This window comes from Rhinolophus hipposideros (genome assembly GCF_964194185.1).
Source record: "Rhinolophus hipposideros genome assembly, chromosome: 8".
Lineage (NCBI taxonomy): Eukaryota > Metazoa > Chordata > Mammalia > Chiroptera > Rhinolophidae > Rhinolophus > Rhinolophus hipposideros.
In genome coordinates this window covers 46813949-46831571 of record NC_138054.1, presented here as the reverse complement: position 1 = coordinate 46831571, position 17623 = coordinate 46813949, and the positions used below count along the sequence as shown (strand labels likewise).

The following is a 17623-nucleotide window of genomic DNA, read 5'->3' as shown; positions in this document are numbered from 1 at the left end:
AACCACGTGTTTTGACAGCACCTAACATGAAATTTAATACATTTTAACTTTTCAACCAAGAATCGTTGATTGCACTATGCTATGTAACTACCAACTACAAAGATCCCACTAGCACAGTTTAACCCTAGAAGAACTAATATCCCATAGGGAAGATATATACACGAGTAACCACAGTACAGGCTAGACTATGTTTTCATCAGAGAAGACCAGAATATTTTTATCTGATTAAGGGAATCATTGAAAGAAATAGCACTTATCTAAGCTATGAAGGTGAAAGTAGAATTTTCACACAGGAGTCAGAGTACAGGAAGACGTCTAGACTGGGTGGGACACAGTGTTCTTGAAGATAAGTGGTCAGAACTAAGCACAGATGGTGGGTGGCCTGACTGTCTGGGTAAGAAAATGACACTCACACCAGGCAGAGTTATCGAAGGCTTGTCATTCAGCTGATAGTATACATGAAGTGACTGCTTAAGATGAACAGGTTGGTAAAGAGCAGAAGGACCACTTAGCACAAGTGAGAGGTAATGAGAAGCTGAATAAGTGGTGCATTGAAATGGAAAAGAGAAGACAGCTGCATGAGACATTGTAGGAAAAAATTCTTCAAGAGCAGGCACGGGGGACGAGGCATTAGAGGCGACTGACTCTAAGATAACATAACAAGGTGGCTGACAGTTTTGAGCTCTGGAAGATTGCAGTCTCAGGTCTGAATTCTGCTGTCCCAGTCTTTAGTTAAGTGATCTTAAATGAATTACTAAACTGACTAACACACAGCTTCCCCCGGTTAAAGTAATGCTAATGCTGGTACCTACCTCACATTAGCTGGGAGTAAGGCTAAGGGTGGAGGAGGGGGATGTTGTCAGAGCCAGCCCCTTGAGACAGAACACTTACTCAAAGAGGGTTGGAAGGGGCATGGGGGTACAGTCTCTGCTTGAGAAAAAACAAAAATACGTTTCCTAAGCTCTCTACAGTACATTGCCTAATGCCTCGTAAGCTCTCAGTCAATAGTCGCTCCTATGATTGCAGTTGAAAGTTTGAGTCTAGGCAAGTAGATCAATGATCATGTTAGCAAAAATATGGAAGTTGGCAGGAAGAATTCCAGGACTGAAATACTAAGTTTGAGTTTGCACTTGTTGAATTTAAGTTAGTAATGGGACATTCAGATGGAGATAGCCTCAGGCAGCTAAGAAAGCGAGACTGCAGCTGAGCTACAACATTAAGGTGAGAAAGTTAGACTTGGCAGTCATCTAAATTGAGACTGACCATCTTCTTCCTGCTTTATAAAATATTAATTAGCAGCAACTTCAGCAGCATAGTCACTATTAATAGCAAATTACAGAAAGTTCAGTTAACTCTGGGAATGTCAGCGGGAAACCCTCCCCCAAAATCAATAGGGAAATTTCCCCCAAAACCAAATAAATGAGGCCTTCCTTTTCATCTTCACTTTTTAAAAATTTATGTATGACTCATTTCTGTTTTCAGACATCATATGAAATGTAAAGGTTCTCTCAAAAATACATGAACATCTTGAATGGCACTATCATGCTGTCCTCTGTTGTCATTGTTAATAGGACTTTAAAGAAAGCAGACTAGAAGGCCCTAATGATAGAGTTCGGTAGATTATACACTGGGAAATTAAACACTACTTCAGTTCATTGATTTTAAAAAAAAACTCTTGGGAATTATCCAGTATAAAGGAGTGATTTGAAAAAAACAACCAAAAACAGTTGAGAGATTAGAACTTTTAAGTCCAGAATTTTAGAGAACGAAATGGTTCCTTATTGGGACCATTACTTGACCGGTCTTTCCAAGTATTATCAAAAATGCATTAAGAAAACACAATATGAAATAGTTATTGATCGTTTACTAAGCTTTTTTTGCTCCCGAAATTCTTAAGAAGATGGCCTGCCCCCACTACCTCTGATTTTCTTTGCTACTCCCGCTTTCACCTCCTGCAATCTGGTTCTCATACACACCAATGCGTGGTTTGTTTTCACCAACAGCTGAAGTGCTTCCTCAGGCCAAATCTGCCAAATATTCCTATGGCTGCATTCCACCTCAGCTCTCTTCTGAATTCATTTCTTTTAAGCAGCCATGTGATCTATGTTTTTGCTTTTGGGTTTGTTTTGTTTTGTTGTTTTAAAACACAGATTTGACAAACATCTCTTTTTAGCTTCGAGTCCTTACTAGCTGTGTGACTGTGGGCAAAGTGGCCAGTGTCGTGGGCTTCAGTATCCTCAGAGGCGAAAATGATCGTAACAATGATTATTACTTATCACTAATAATGATCAGTGGTCACTACTTATGTTCTTGCCATGAAGAGTGAAAGGTAAAGTACATAAAACATCTGGCTCATTGTACAAGCTTGCTCTTAATCTCCAACTTCTTCCTGTAAAACCTGTTTTCCTAAAGGATTAAACACATATTTTAGCAATTTCTGTTCACCACCATAATGTAATTCCCTAGATTACTTGTTTTTTTCTTTTCAAAATTTTAATCATATGCTACCCTCATCTTTGAATGACAAATAATGTCTCAAGTCAGTATTTATTTAAAAATCCTATTCATCCCCCCCGTTTAGCCTTTTTTTGCTAATCTTTGCCAGTCTTTATACTTCTTCCAATCAGATGTCTTGCCTCCCACTTCAGTACTTTCTTAGTTCTTCTCAATGTTTTTGCTTACTGCCACTTATGTTTTCCTTTCTTACTGTCCATTTGACTTTATATGTTCTCTTCCCTTCTTCACATGCATGAACACATACTACTAGAAGGTTAATTGAGGCTTAAATATGTTAGGTATTAGATTAAAGTTTCCTCTCAGTTTTTCCTCTAATCTCTTCTCAGTTTTTTTCCTCACTAGTTTAACTATGGTACACACTTTTTATTTTTTATTTTAGTGCAGGACATAACTTGAAACTTGTGGTTCCCCACCCACCCACTAGGCTATTTTTCCCTACTTAGCAAGGCAAGAAACCAGTATAACCAGTATGGGAGCACGAAGCTTCACTTTCAATTTGTAATCAAAAAATGAAAGTTGTTGCTTCCCACAGACAGGGATGACAGTGAATCATCTATCAAAAGGAGAGAATATCCAGCCTGATTTGTGCAGGGGGTGCTGGGAAATTATTTTTAAATTCATACAAAAAATATTAAGATCAGAGAGTCATTATTTCATTTTGAAACTAAAGAGAAATGAACTAAGTGTTGTTAGGTAATTATAAAACATTATGTTTATATTTTCCTTTAAGGAAATTTATTCTATAAGAAATTTACTTTGGTAGGACAGCTAAAATTTTGAAAAAGAGCAAAATGGCTCATTTGCATTCCAGTTCTTAAACACAAGTAAAAGCCTTCTAAGGACCCACTCTAGAGAAGTGGGTCAACCTGAAGAAATTAGACTGTTTGTTAAGCACAGGTCGGCAAAATGCAAAGGGCTAGGTAATAACTATTTCCATCTCTGTAGACTCCGTCACAATTTCTCAGCTCTGCTGTGGAGGGACAAAAGCAGCCATGGACAATAAGTAACCAAATAAATGTAGCCATGTTCCAATAAAACTTAAAAGTTATGCACTTGATTACACGCATTATACTGCAGTGAATTTTTTAAAGTCACCGGGTAAAAGATACTATTATCGCTTTCCCACCCCCAAATTTCTAAAGAATAGGTACTACCTTCATTTTATAAAGTTAAACTAATCTTCATTGCCAAACAGAGATCAATTTTACTTATGAATACAGATATGACAATTCTCAATAAAATATTAATAATTCAGTCCTGAATATTAAAAACCTATTACGCTATGATCAAATAGATTTATTCTGAGAATGCAGAGAAATGTCAACATAAAGAAGGCTATCAACACAATTCTTCGCCTTAACAAAAGAAAAGTACCATCTGATGAAGTTAAATAGGTATTTGATAAATTTAGAAGCCATTTATAACAAAATAAGTCCTTAAGCAATATATAATAGAATAAAACTCTTTAGGTGATCAATAGTAAAGACTATTTTATTTTCTTATTTTGTTTGTTTGTTTGTTTATTTATTTATTTATTTATTTATTTATTTTCACCGGCAAACATCATGTTAGTATCCATCCATGATTTTGTAATATATGCATTGATCATTTGGAAAATATTGGTTCGCTAAGTTATGTAGATTTTCCAAATGTTGATATATTTCATTATGCAATATCAAAAATTCATTAATATCACAACTGATGCCCATGGTGGTGAATAAAAGTTTTGCAAAACTGCGTGTGTTTGAATTTTATCATCAGCAACAAATACTGTCAGTTGTTTTTCCTGAAGTTAGTTACAGGCTCATTTTCAAATGTTCATTTTCGAATCTTGTTTCCTTTAATTTCAAATACTCAAATCTGAATAACCACAATTTTTCAGTCTTTCTTTAAAAATACATGGTGCTTCATGGAAAAAGCAGCTAGTTTGAAGCTCACAATTCAATCCCCAGGATGCTTTTCCTGACACAACCATCATCCTTCAGTATGCCACAGAATTGCTTCATGTGCTCTTACCATTTCACCACCCTAAATATTCAAAAGGGATATGCTCAATGTCTGAGATTTAATATTAATTTTACTGCCTTATCAAAGGACATTCTTCAGTGAAAGCAACTTAAAACCAAACAGAACAAGCAGGCAGTGTCTGGTGGTAAAGAATACCTTGACTATCAGTACAGTTTGACGTGACTGTTTTGATTCATGCCAAGCAGCCTGACTTTGAATCCAGTAACACCACCTCCTTAGCTCTGTGACATTTACTTAATTTCTCTGAGCCTCAGTTTCTTTATCTGCAAAACAATGGTAAAGTATTATCCCACCCTTACAGGTTTTCTGCAACAAACTGTTTAATTACCATGCACAATGCCTTGGGACATTTTAAGTGTCCAATATGTAGTTTATGTAGTAGATGGATTTCAAATACACAGACTGGAGTATTAATAAGAATAGTACTCCAAATAAACAGAGGCTGACTATTGCTACAACCCACAGGGGAGTTGGCTGTCAAAATTAGAAATGAAAACAGTTTTGTGATATCCTTACTTCGTGTCTTCATTTGTGAAGACATCCAATTGTGTCACAATGACATGGCTATCTCAGTTTAGTTTCTTCCAGGATGAGAATAGAATATCCTTTTATCTCAGCCATAGGGAGATAAAACCAATGTTGTCCAGTCTATAGGAAGGAGCTTATTACTCAAATATTTTCTGGGTTTGAGCTGTTTATAGGACCTGATACACATATGCCCCCAGCTATTTTCAAATAGAATGTTGAAGAGCAGCATAATATTATGAAATATTTATTGATCACTTTAAGGGTCTTTGAGAAAAGCACATGTTTAGATTCTTATTCTTAATCAGGAATCAGTGTTTAAATTTTCAGTAATAATATACAGTAAACCAAAAGTTGAGTGGATAGTTATTTCTAGTGATGAGGCAACAGTTGATTTTTTGTTTCTTTTTATGCTTATTTTTTAGGTTTTTCTACCATCAGAATTTTTTATTTACTGTTTTAACATGATTTAAATTTTTTTAAAAGGGAAAAAATCACAGTGAGCTTGGTATATGGCATTTTTATTGCAATTTTGCACAGCATCTGAAAATTCAAAGGATTAGTTAAAATTTGAAAAGAACAGTGCAGTCATCTTGGCAAAGGAAGAAAATAGATTTTATTGTGGTATTCATCTACAACCATTCATCTACAACTTTTAGGAAAAAATATTTATTGCCTTCCCAAAAGCCATTATTTTAATCATACAACATAAGTGTTGTACTAGCAATAAAGCACTGCAATTAAACACATGCTAAAATTCTGCCACTCATTGGGTATCTGCTTGTCTCAACAAAGAGCACTCAGATCAGCCATGGTACAGCCATTAGTACAGCACAAAGTTTGTAAGTCTCGTCTTGATATCACTGAATGCTTCTTTGACCCCCAAAGCTCTTGAGTGGGCGGCTGTCCATGCTGAAGACTTTCCTCTCCTGTGGAATCCACCTTCAGAAGGTTTTGTTCTCTGTTTTCCTCAGAAACCTCATGCTCATTTGGAAACTGGTAGTTTCCTCTCTCATCTGTATGGAAAATGAAAAAATACTTTCTTAGAGGACCCTGACAGAGAAGACAACAATGAAGTTCTACTACTGGGGAAATGCATTAGATTTCTGAAAGGAAATTGAATCTTACACATCGCCTTTTTAAAAATGTTGGTCTGGTTTCAGAGATTAGACATTTTCAGAAGAACTCAATCATCTCCAGCCTCCCCATTTTATGGAGGAGGAAACATGAGTGCAGAGAGGAATAGTGACAAAACGAGTGCCACTCTGCTAAATAGTAGCAGGGAAAGGCTTAACTTCTATTGTACTGGCTACCTCTGCTCCATGACCAGCAGCTTCCAAATGTATTACTTGTATGCTATAAACCAAAACACATAAACAAAAACAACACTGTGTATGCCCTGCAAAGCTGATCAGACAGGAAGAAAGTAGAGATTTAAACCTCTATGCCTGAAAATAAAAAGTAGTGTTTTTATCAGAATGTTGTTCCCAAAGTCCTCTCTCACTTTAACTTTAGTCAGACTTACTTATCAGTAACTTGTCAAGCTGGCAACACCAAGAAAACTTATAGGAATGAATGCTGATTGGTAAAACAGTAATTGTTCAACTAATATATGGGAAAATAGATAATATATGGGAAAATACTCTGAAAACCTGTGAAAGGTTAAATAAACAGTATCATGTAAATGGTGTTAAAAAGAGATAGCCTTGATTTCCAGTCAAGATGACAGAGTAGGTAAATGCTGTGCTCGCCTCCTCTCATGACCACATCAAAATTACAACAAATCTACAGAACAACCATCATTGAGAATTGCCTGAATTCTAGATAAATAGAAGTCCTACAACTAAGGACATATGTAAGAAGCCACTTTGAGAATGGTAGAAGGGGCAGAGACATAGAACAGGTTGGTCCCACACCTGTGTGTGGTGGTTAAAATTGGGAAGGATATCTTGGCTGTTGAGGTCCCCTCGGAGGAGCAAGGGTCCCAGCCTCCCACCAGGCTCCCCATCCCAGGGTTCCAATACTGAGAAGAGAAGTCCCCACAACTTCTGGCTGTGAAAATTAGCAAAGATGGTGGCTGAGTAAGACTGAAGGCTGCTGGAGTCCAGGAATTACTCTTAAAGGACCCATGCATGGACTTACTCGCTGACAAACTCTCTCTGAGCTCCAGCTCTGGGACAGCAGCTCAAAAGGTATGAGGGAAATACAGGAAGGAATTGAATTGTCTGGCTTCAGAGTGAAGGCTGGAGGGGCAGCTTTCTCCTGGACCGAGCTGCTGGTGGAAGCCATTGTTTCTTTGTTGAGCCCTCGCACTTCCCTGTGGGCGGACACAGGCAGCTGCTATATCTGAGTCTCCATCAACCTGGCTAACACTGTTCACCTCACCTTGGTGTTTTCCTGAGGTCCCACCCCACCCAAATTGCCACCCCACCCAAATATCTTCCAGTGGCTTTTCCATACAAATGGTATGTCTTGGCTCATGTTGTAGTTTCCTAAAATCTCTCAAAGGTTCACAAAAACTAAATAACAGCATCTGGCTTCAGCATGCTCCATACTTCTTGCTGAGCCCAGCATTATTGGTAGCCAGACTCAATTCACAGCTTCGCTTGTCCCAGGCACCTCCAAGATGGCTGCCATCTGCGGATCAATCTATGGTTCATGCCAGGTAGCCCTGGGAAGACCACATGCTGCAGCTGAACTTACCCTGCAGTGAGACCCCTCCCATGAGGCCCTGGGCCTGCATGTCTGGTGGTTGGCTTTAGACCCAGCGGGAGCACCACCCAGCTGCCTCTGCAGAGTGGGCAGGCACTAGAGCCTTACTAAAATGAATCCTGCTCCATAGAATCAGCCACTGCACAACAGTTCCTCCACTGTAGTCATGGCCAGTCCTCATAACCAATCAGCTCAAGGGTCAATCCCTTTCATCGATGTGAAAATAGCAACCAAGGCTCAACTACAAAGGGAGGGCATACACACCTACACAAGGGACACACCTGGAGGGATTGGCAGGAAATATTCAAAGTGATGGAAAGCAAGGACCTATAACCAAGATTATTCTATCCAGCAAGGCTATCATTTAGGTGGCCCAGAAGACTGTACCACTGAGCCCCACAGCACACCTACTACATAAGGCCACTCTACTAACACTGAGAGACATAGCAGCCCTACCTAATACATAGAAACAAACATAGGGAGATAGCCAAAATGGGTAGACAAAGAAAGATGTCCCAAATAAAAGTAAAGAACAAAGCTTCAGAAAAGGAACTGAACAAAATGGAGACAAGAAATCTACCAGACACAGAGGTAAAAATACTGATTATAAGGATCAATGAACTTAGGGAAAGAGTAGGTGAATTCAGTGAGAACTTTAAAATATAAGAAATATAAAAATGGAGATAGAAAACATAAAAAAGAACCAGTTAAAAATCAAGAATACAATAACTGAAGTAAAGAGTACATTGCAGGGACTCAACAGTAGATTAGATAAAGCAGAGGGTTGAATCAGCAATTTAGAAGTTAAGGTAGCAGAAAACACCCAGTCAGAAGGTAAAAAGAAAAAAAGAATCCAAAAAATTCAGCACAGTTTAAAGGGCTTTTTGGACAACATCAATCATACCAACATTTCTCATCATAAAGGTACAGAATGAGAAGAAAAGACTTGAACACCTATTTAGAAAAATAATGACTGAAAACTTCCCTATCCTGGCGAAGGAAGTAGACATACAAGTCCAGGAAGTACAGAGCATCCCAAACAAGATGAACCCAAAGGGGCCTACACCGAGACACATCATAATTAAAATGGCAAAGCTTAAAGACAAAGAGAGAATCTTAAAAGCAGCAAGAGAAAGGCAGTTAGTTACCTATAAGGTAGTTCCCATAAGACTGTCAGATGATTTCTCAAGAGAAACTTTGCAGGCCAGAAGGGATTGGCAGAAAATATTCAAAGTGATGGAAAGCAAAGACCTATAACCAAGGTTACTCTACCCAGCAAAGCTATCATTTAGCTTTGAAGGAAGGACAGATAAAGAGCTTTCCAGACAAGAAAAGGCTAAAGGAATTCATCACCACCAAACCAGTATTACATGAAATCTTAGAGGGCATTCTTTAAGAAGAAGAAGAAGAGGGACAAACAGAACATAAATATGAATAACAAAATGGTAATAACTATGTACCTACCAATAATCACTTTAAATGTAAATGAATTAAATGCTCCAATCAAAAGACATAGAGTAGCTGAATGGATAAGAAGACAAGATGCATACATATGCTATAAGATACTCACTTCAGATGGAAAGACACACAGACTGAAAATAAAGGGATGGAGAAAGATATTTGATGCAAATGGAAATGAAAAAAGCCGGGGTTGCAATATTTATATTAGATAAAATAGAGTTTAAAACAGAGGCTATAGCAAGAGACAAAGACCCAGTAATCCCACTTCCGGATATTTATCTGAAGAAATCTAAAACACTGTTTCAAAGGAACATGTGCATCTATGTGTTTATTGCAGGATTATTTACAGTAGCCAAGATATGGAGGCAACCTGGGTGTCCATGAATGGATAAATGGATAAACTAGAGGTAGTACATATATATAATGGAATATTACTCAGCCATAAAAAAGAATGTTATCTTGCCATCAGCAACAACATGAATGGACCTAGGGGGTATTGCACTGAGTGGAGTAAATCAGACAGAGAAAGAAAAATGTCATATGATTTCATTATATGTGGAATTTAAAGAACAAAATAAACAAACAAAGCAGAAACAAACTCCTAGATACAGAGAACATTTTGATGATTGCCATCTGGAGGGGGATTGTTGGTGGGTGGATGCAAAATGGGAAGGGATTAAGAAGTACAAATTTGGTACTTACAAAATAGTCATGGGGATGTAAACTATCGCATAAGGAATATAGTCAATAATATTGTAATAACTATGTATGGTATCAGATGGGTACTAGATTTATTGGGGTGATCACTTTGTAAGTTATAAACATCTAATCACTATGTTATACCCCTGAAACTAATATAATGTGTAAACTGTAATTGAAAAATAAAACAATTAAAAATAAAAAGAGGTAGCCTTATACAGACTTCCATTCCACTGCCCCATGTGTTTCATAGATATTCCAAATGTATTTTGTCTAGTGTATTTTGATTTGGTAATCCAGAGATTGATAAATTGTGGTAATTTTGGTAAATTATACTTACTCTCTTGAGATTAAAAACCCTTATTATTTCTGTTAACATCTAGTAATTCTGACTACCTCAATATTAAAGTGGGAATGATAAGTTCATAATTTGTCAAAAATTCGCCCACCGAAATATGAAAACTGTGGGTCATCTTTAAAAATATTTTTGTTTACCAAAGTCACTTTGAACCAAATTGAAACCTTTACCTATCATATATCTGATTGCAACATTTATTATGTAATCATTTATTTTTAATCTTTTTATTGTAACAATAACAAATACAATTGATTATTAAAATAGAATCTTAAATAAATTCTGCCACACACTTTAATATAAGATTAGCAGAAAGAAATCCAGTCCAACTTCTAAATTACTTGAACTGAAAAAAATGAAGAAATGCAGTGAAGTCAGTCCCCTCATTATTTCTGAATCATACTGGGTTCATTTCCACCTTCAAAATTTTGATCAGACAATTCCTACTGCTGGAATTCCCATTAGAATTCCACTTCACCACTCCTTGTAACTCCTCAAATCCTACATATCCTTTAGGGCCTTGGTCAAACACCACTGCTTCTACAATGCTGTCATTTGTCACAGCACCCACTATCTTTTTCCCACCTGAGACCCAGTGTAGACGCAACAAAGACCTCAGTTCTTGAAGCAGACAGACCTGGTTTGTTCCCTAGCCATACTGCTTAGTAGGTGGGTGAACAATTTTGTCCTTTGTATAGTAAATGGTAGTAATATTACTTACTTCACAGGATACTTTTCAGAAGTCTGAATGAAATGTTGAAACTACCAGCAAAATGTTGCACATGAAACTACCTGGCACTTAATAAGTGCTTAATTATAGATTCCTTCCTTCCATCCTTATTTAGCATCTGCTTGAATTCCAACTTATTATATTCTATAATTATCCATGTGTAAAAATCTTGTTACTCCACCATGCTTTAAATCATGTGCTTCTCTTTGTCCCCTATAGCTCCTGCCATAGATATTGAGCTCATTGAAGTAGTTGTGCAATGAAATGATTTCAAGATGGAGACAAAATAAAATAAGGTCCTTATTTTTTTAAAGGTAGTAAGCTCACCTCTTTCCCAACCCACATTCAGTTTATTTGATAATTAACCCCTAAATTGATATAGAAGTGGCTTACCCGTAATTAGAGAAACAGGTACTAAAACAAGCCTGAAAAAATAAAATAAATGAAGCAGTCACATAAGTTAATGTTACCTTGCTGAACTACAGGGATCCCTTCCAGGTGCCTTCTCCATCTGGAGGTAGCACATATGTAGATGACTCTTCTTATGTACTCTCGCCCGCAGAGCTTCAGAGACTTCTCACTCCTCACTTCTAAGGAGGCAAGTAGGACAGAGAATAAAAATAAAGCAAAAATGGAGCCCTTCATTTTGCTGAGAATTGAATGAGAATCTGTTATGGTGAATAAGGCCAAATCAAGTTTTGAAGTTATTCTCATACTCTTGTCCAATTTATACTACCTTTCCTGATATTCTATTGGTCGGAACCTCATTTTTACAATATTTGCTAAGCACATAGGTCACACCATGAAGTTTTGATAATGTGTTTTTATGATTGTTGCTAGTTATTCAGTCACTTCTGAACATTATCATTTACCATTAGCTGCATCCGTGAGACAATAAACAGAATACCATCTTGGAAGACATCATGGAAAATACATAAGCTTTGGAAGTAGCCAAGTTTGAGTTTCAGTGTCAGCCTAGCTACTTACTGAGTGACACAGGGCAAGCTTTAAACTCTTTAAACCTCCATAATGATATCTCTATAATGGGAAAACCTATCTCAAAAGGGTTTTGTGGGTATTGAAAGCAACATTTATACCAAAACAATGAGAAAGAAAATTTAAGAATTATGTTCTTATATTTTGCATTTGAATCTTGGTTTCCCACTTATCAGATCTAAAATCTTAATCAAGACATTTAACCTTCCCAAAACGCTTCTATGTAAAATTGTGCTAATTATAGTAACTACCTCACAGAGCTAATGTGATAACATGTGTCCTGCTTGACAAAATAAAGTCAATAAATGTTGATTATTTCCTCCCTCATGATTGAAATGGACTTGAAAATATAAATTTCCTTTAGAATGTAGGAGAATTTCTCTGACTAGAATTTTCCTTCTTGTCCTTCATCCTATGACTTAGGTATGCTTTTATCAACACACGTTTTTATAATGGAAAGCTGAATACATAATTCCCAAAATACTAAGTAATGACATTTCTCTCCGGTAAACATTCTGAAGGCATTAGTTCTTATGGTGGTCTTACCTAAACTGAGAATACTGGAGTTTGAGATTTTAAAGAATTGTTGGCTCGCTTTGTAGCAAATTGAACAAACAGTTTTTCAGTTGATTTTCTTGATTACTTGTCTGTGATCTCTCATCGGGAATATATATATATATATATTATTTTTTTTTAAAGAAATGGACCAAAGGAGCAGGACAGATTTTGACATTAGATGGAGCAACCTTATCTTGATGGGTCAAAATTGCAGGTGGATCTGTGTCATTTATCAACTCCAAGGGACATCAGCATGACCAAGTCTAGCACATTTACATCAGCAATTTTTTGTTCAGCCACTCATTTCCAACTTCCTCCCTTCTTTGGAGACCTTTTCTGCCTATCTTGATAATAACAGTTTATCATAGCACTGCTGTAAAGCTGTGATCAGTGGCATAGGCTGGGCTTCTGCGCAATCCAAGAGAGAACTATTCAGACAAGGAATGATCACTACCCTGGATGTCAGATATACTCTATTACCTCTGAGTTCTGCTACCACACCCCCTCAGCTCAAAATGGTTCCCTCTTCTGCCAACTCTTAAGACCTCATCAGGGCTCATGTTAATTTGGGATGCAGATGAGAAGCCAGTAAGACGTGAGTCCAGCCTGTGAGTAAATGGAGGCAAGCTAATCAGCCAGGTTAGTTACCCAGATAAAAAGCTAGTGCCAATAATAAAAGTCCTAGCTGTGAAGCCTTACATTTGGGAGATTTATTTTCCCCATTTGTGAATTGAAAGAGTTGGACTGAATTACTTAAGGGCTCCTTTTAACTTGAAATTCTAAGTCTTGCTGTAGTTGTCTGATATCTGTTACTCCCACCTCAAAAACTTTCAGTGGCTCAGCATTACCTGGAAAATAAAATCCAAACAACATCATACTTCAGGTTCTCCACTTAAGCCCCCAAATATCACCCCTTCCACATATCTCAGGGTCTAACCAGAGACAATAAACTAAATGAAAATTAATCTTTCCCTCTCTTGATCAACAATTATTTGCTGCTTAGACCTGTAAATGTAGTACTTAATCCTTTTCGTTTAGAGGTTGGCATGACTTTTCCTCCTCATCTAGTCTGTAACTCAGTTTACTATCTGTGTGGCTTAGAAGGTGTAATTGTCTTCTCCAAGATTTAGTTTCCTCATGTGAGGAGATAATAATCTGCATTTTTATGTTGTTTTCAAGACGGAATGAGTTAACATAAGTAAAGCACCTAGCGTAATATATGATGCTTAATAAATACTCAATAAATTAACAATGTGCTATGCAAGAGATTAAAAAATGTAATTTTTGGTTATGACTAGTTACTGTGGATGGCTTTTATGTGTAACTCTCAGTCTAAAAACTATCCATAAATTTGCACTGCTCTAGTTTTTTTCCCTTTCTTTCCTTCTTTCCCTTATTTCCTTTCCTCTTTCCACAAATAAGTTCTTAAAAGGTAGAGCCTTAGAATGCTGTTTCTTACAGTGTTTTCTTCAGGACATGAATCTTTGCAGACCATCTTTGAAGAAGAAAGTATTAAATAATAATATTCCTTACTCAAAAATTAATAATGCATATTAATACAGTAAGGGCTCAGAAAAGACTTGTAGTAAGGAAATTTGTTTAACTTTAATTTGATGTTTCCCAAAGTTATTTGACCCCAGAAACTCTTTCACCATGAAATTGGTTAATATCCAGTATAGTCATAAATTTCTAAAGTATGTATATTTCTGGATCTCTTCCTTCCTGGCACATAATAGGATTATATTTCTCTGCTCTTTAAAGTTAGACATGGCCATGTGACATATTTTAGCAAAAAAATATTAGTTGAAGCAACATCTGTCACTTCTACCTGGCATTGAAGGACTGGTGCATGACTTCCAAGTTCTCCCTCTCTCCTACCTTGGTGACCAACAACATTCCTGATGATGGAATTTGGCCTCTGAGTCAAAACAACATGGAGCAGGGCTGCCTGCTGACCTGTAGTGAACATGTAATGTGAATGAGAAATAGATCCTTATCATTTAAAGCCACTGAGATTTGCCGATTATTGATTATAGCAACATAACCTGACATATCTTGACTAGTATAACAAATTTAAAGTTATTTCCATCTTACACACGTAGAGAATGTTTATAAGATGTAAGTTTTTAAATCAAAGATGAGTTAAATTGGAATTAATTACTACATGCTCAATATGATTGTTTATATGAAAACCTACATACCTGTATGAACTAAAATTCCAAATTAACAACCAGACAATCGGTTCAGTAAACATATCTTTTACCTCTATACTGCTTGTCAAGGAACTGTGGCTACAGATGGCTAACAGATGGTATTTGGGGCAGGTTGGCATAAGTGTTGTAAATAACGTCTGTGGCTTCAGATTTGAAAAATCAAATCTCAGTTCTTGCATCTAATATCTATGTGACCTTAAGAGATACTTAATGCCACTAAATCCTAGTTTTTTCATTTGTAAAATGAAGGTAATAATACTGACTTCATTAGGGTGGTTATCAGGATTAAATGATGTGAAGAGTGCTGCTCAGAGTCTCTAGCACAAAGGGAACTTTCAATAGATTGATCATTGATGGTACTGATAATCTTTATAATTCTACCAAATATGACACTGTGTCATAGTATTCTTAGTGGTAAAATGCTAGAGTTTTAGTATTGCTACTCTAGTTTCTAGACAAGAGAGTTTGAGAAAGTAATTTAACCTGTAATTGGATTTCTAATTTGTAACAGAAATATATCACAGGATCAAATTGAGGTACTGTTAATTATAACATAGATAAATCATACAGCATACTACATATAGTTATTTTACAATAACGATGATTATGAAATCACTATATAAATTTGTTAGCAAACACTAGTTTATTTTTATTATTTTCTAACACAGTACTGCTCATCCTTGGCTACTATTCATATTTACTGCTTCTAGAGGGTGTTTTCATCATCTGGCAACACCATTCTCCCAGTTATTCCTGGGAGTCATTCACAACTTCTCTTTGTCCCTACTCCTTCATTAACTAAAACCTCTTCCATACACACATCTACTAAATCACCAAGTCTTACGGGTTCTACCTTCTAAATTTCTTTGTGAGCCACCCACTGCTCTGTATCCCCTCTGCCATGAACTCAGCCTTCATTTGGATTGCTGCAATGGTCTCTCAATTGGCCCTCTATCTTCCATCTATCTGTTCTCCACACTGCTGCCAGGCTAATATTTTTAACACATGTGATTATTTTATTGCCCACCTTGAAAATTCTTCAATGATTTCCCATTTTCTTCAAGAAAAACTTAGCATGGCCTAAAAGACCTCTCATGATCTGGCCTCTGTCCACTTGTACAGGTTTTAGGTGCTCTCAAACTATAAGTGGTCAAGCTATGACAAATACCTCACAGGTTTTTGAAAGCCACATTCTCACTCTCTAATAGGCCTTTGCACATGCTGTTTTCTTCACCTGAAACTCCTTTTTACAACTGGTTAAAACTGATTAACTTCTAGTCTACAAATATCTACAGAATAGGTATTGAAATACCACTGTGTTTCCCCGAAAATAAGACCTAGCTGGACCATCAGCTCTAATGCATCTTTTGGAGCAAAAATTAATATAAGACCCAGGCTTATTTTAATATAATACAAGACCACATCTTATATAAGACTGGATCTAATATAATATAACATAACATAACGTAACATAAAACATAACATAATAATAATATAATATAATACTGGGTCTTATGTTAATTTTTGCTCCAAAAGATGCATTAGAACTGATGGTCCGGCTAGGTCTTATTATCGTGAAAACACGGCATTTATCTAGATAACTTTTTGCATAGTTTTATGGATATAACTTTCTTACCACTCACTTTAGTGATTTCTTAAATACCCTATCAGTAAGAATTAAAACAAGCAGCTAATTTTTTTTTTAAAACTAATCTTAGAAAACAATGATATTTAAAGCTTCATTTTGTATGGACAGAGAAGCTGTTTTCTTTCTATGTTTTGGTTGTTATTTGGAACTTTTCAAAATTGGTAAAATAATAAGTAATCAAAATGTGTATAATAATTTGGAAAATTCAGTAAAATTATTATCAGTGAGTTATGATGTGAGATCCCTAAAATATCCTGGGATGTTTTGTTCTTCCTGGTATGACAGCACCATGTCTTTCAAATAATTGAGTTATTCTAAACAAATACAGACAAGGTGAGTTGTTCTGGATGTTACATAAATAGCTCACCAATTTCAAAAAACAGTGCTCATTTTTATAAGATTCATACCATGTTTTATATGTTCCAACTTAATGGACATGTCCTGCTTTCTATTTAACCCAGGAGTCAGTTTCATGTAAACTGTTAGCCTTTTAGTTTTATCACCAACTGAGTATGCCAACCTAAGCAAATGAAGGCTAATAGCCTAGTAAATGTTCTATGAATTTAAGAGTGGATTTGAACATTGTAGTAACTCCGTAACAAACAAGACACGAAGCCCAAATGTTGTGTAAAAGAACAAATGAAATCATTAGCACTATCTCCTGCAGGAAGAGTGGGGCCCCAGCAAGGACCCAGTCAGCTGCAGAGGGCAAAGTGTTCTCAGGCCAAGAAGCGGGGAAGAGATCTAGGATAATCCGAATGAGAACTACCATCTTCGAGCTCCTACCTCACGCCAGGCATTTTGGTAAGTGCTTTATGTTGGAATTAAACTGTGCCCCAAATGGTCAGTGAGAACACAAACTCACAAAGCAACAGCAATACTCACCTAAAGAAAGTGTTCATAGATTTGTGTTTAATTTTTGTCTTGAGGGCGAAACTGATTTCATATTTTTGCAAAACAAAAAAAGCTATAACCTATGTTTAGCAACTTTCAAAGCTGATTTCATGTTCTATATATTTTCCACAGATAAGATGCTTTACCTTCTGCGACATTAAGATGTTTTGTTAGGATACTGAGGAAATAATATTTAAAATATTAGATCATGTTACAATATGGAGCAAGCATGAAACCATCACTTCTTCCATTAATTCGATCATTCATTCAGTCACCAAATATTAGTA

The 17623-nt window shown here is 36.4% G+C and overlaps 1 protein-coding gene across 1 annotated transcript; it reads right to left on the bottom strand.

The window, feature by feature from the left end:
* Positions 1 to 5856: 5856 nt before the first annotated feature.
* INSL5 (insulin like 5) lies at positions 5857 to 11672 on the bottom strand (the record flags this gene model as incomplete). Its single annotated transcript, XM_081058035.1, has 3 exons — positions 5857 to 6086; positions 10745 to 10882; positions 11498 to 11672. The coding sequence occupies 3 exons, from the start codon at positions 11670 to 11672 to the stop codon at positions 5857 to 5859; spliced, it is 543 nt and encodes a 180-aa protein (XP_080914161.1).
* Positions 11673 to 17623: the final 5951 nt, after the last annotated feature.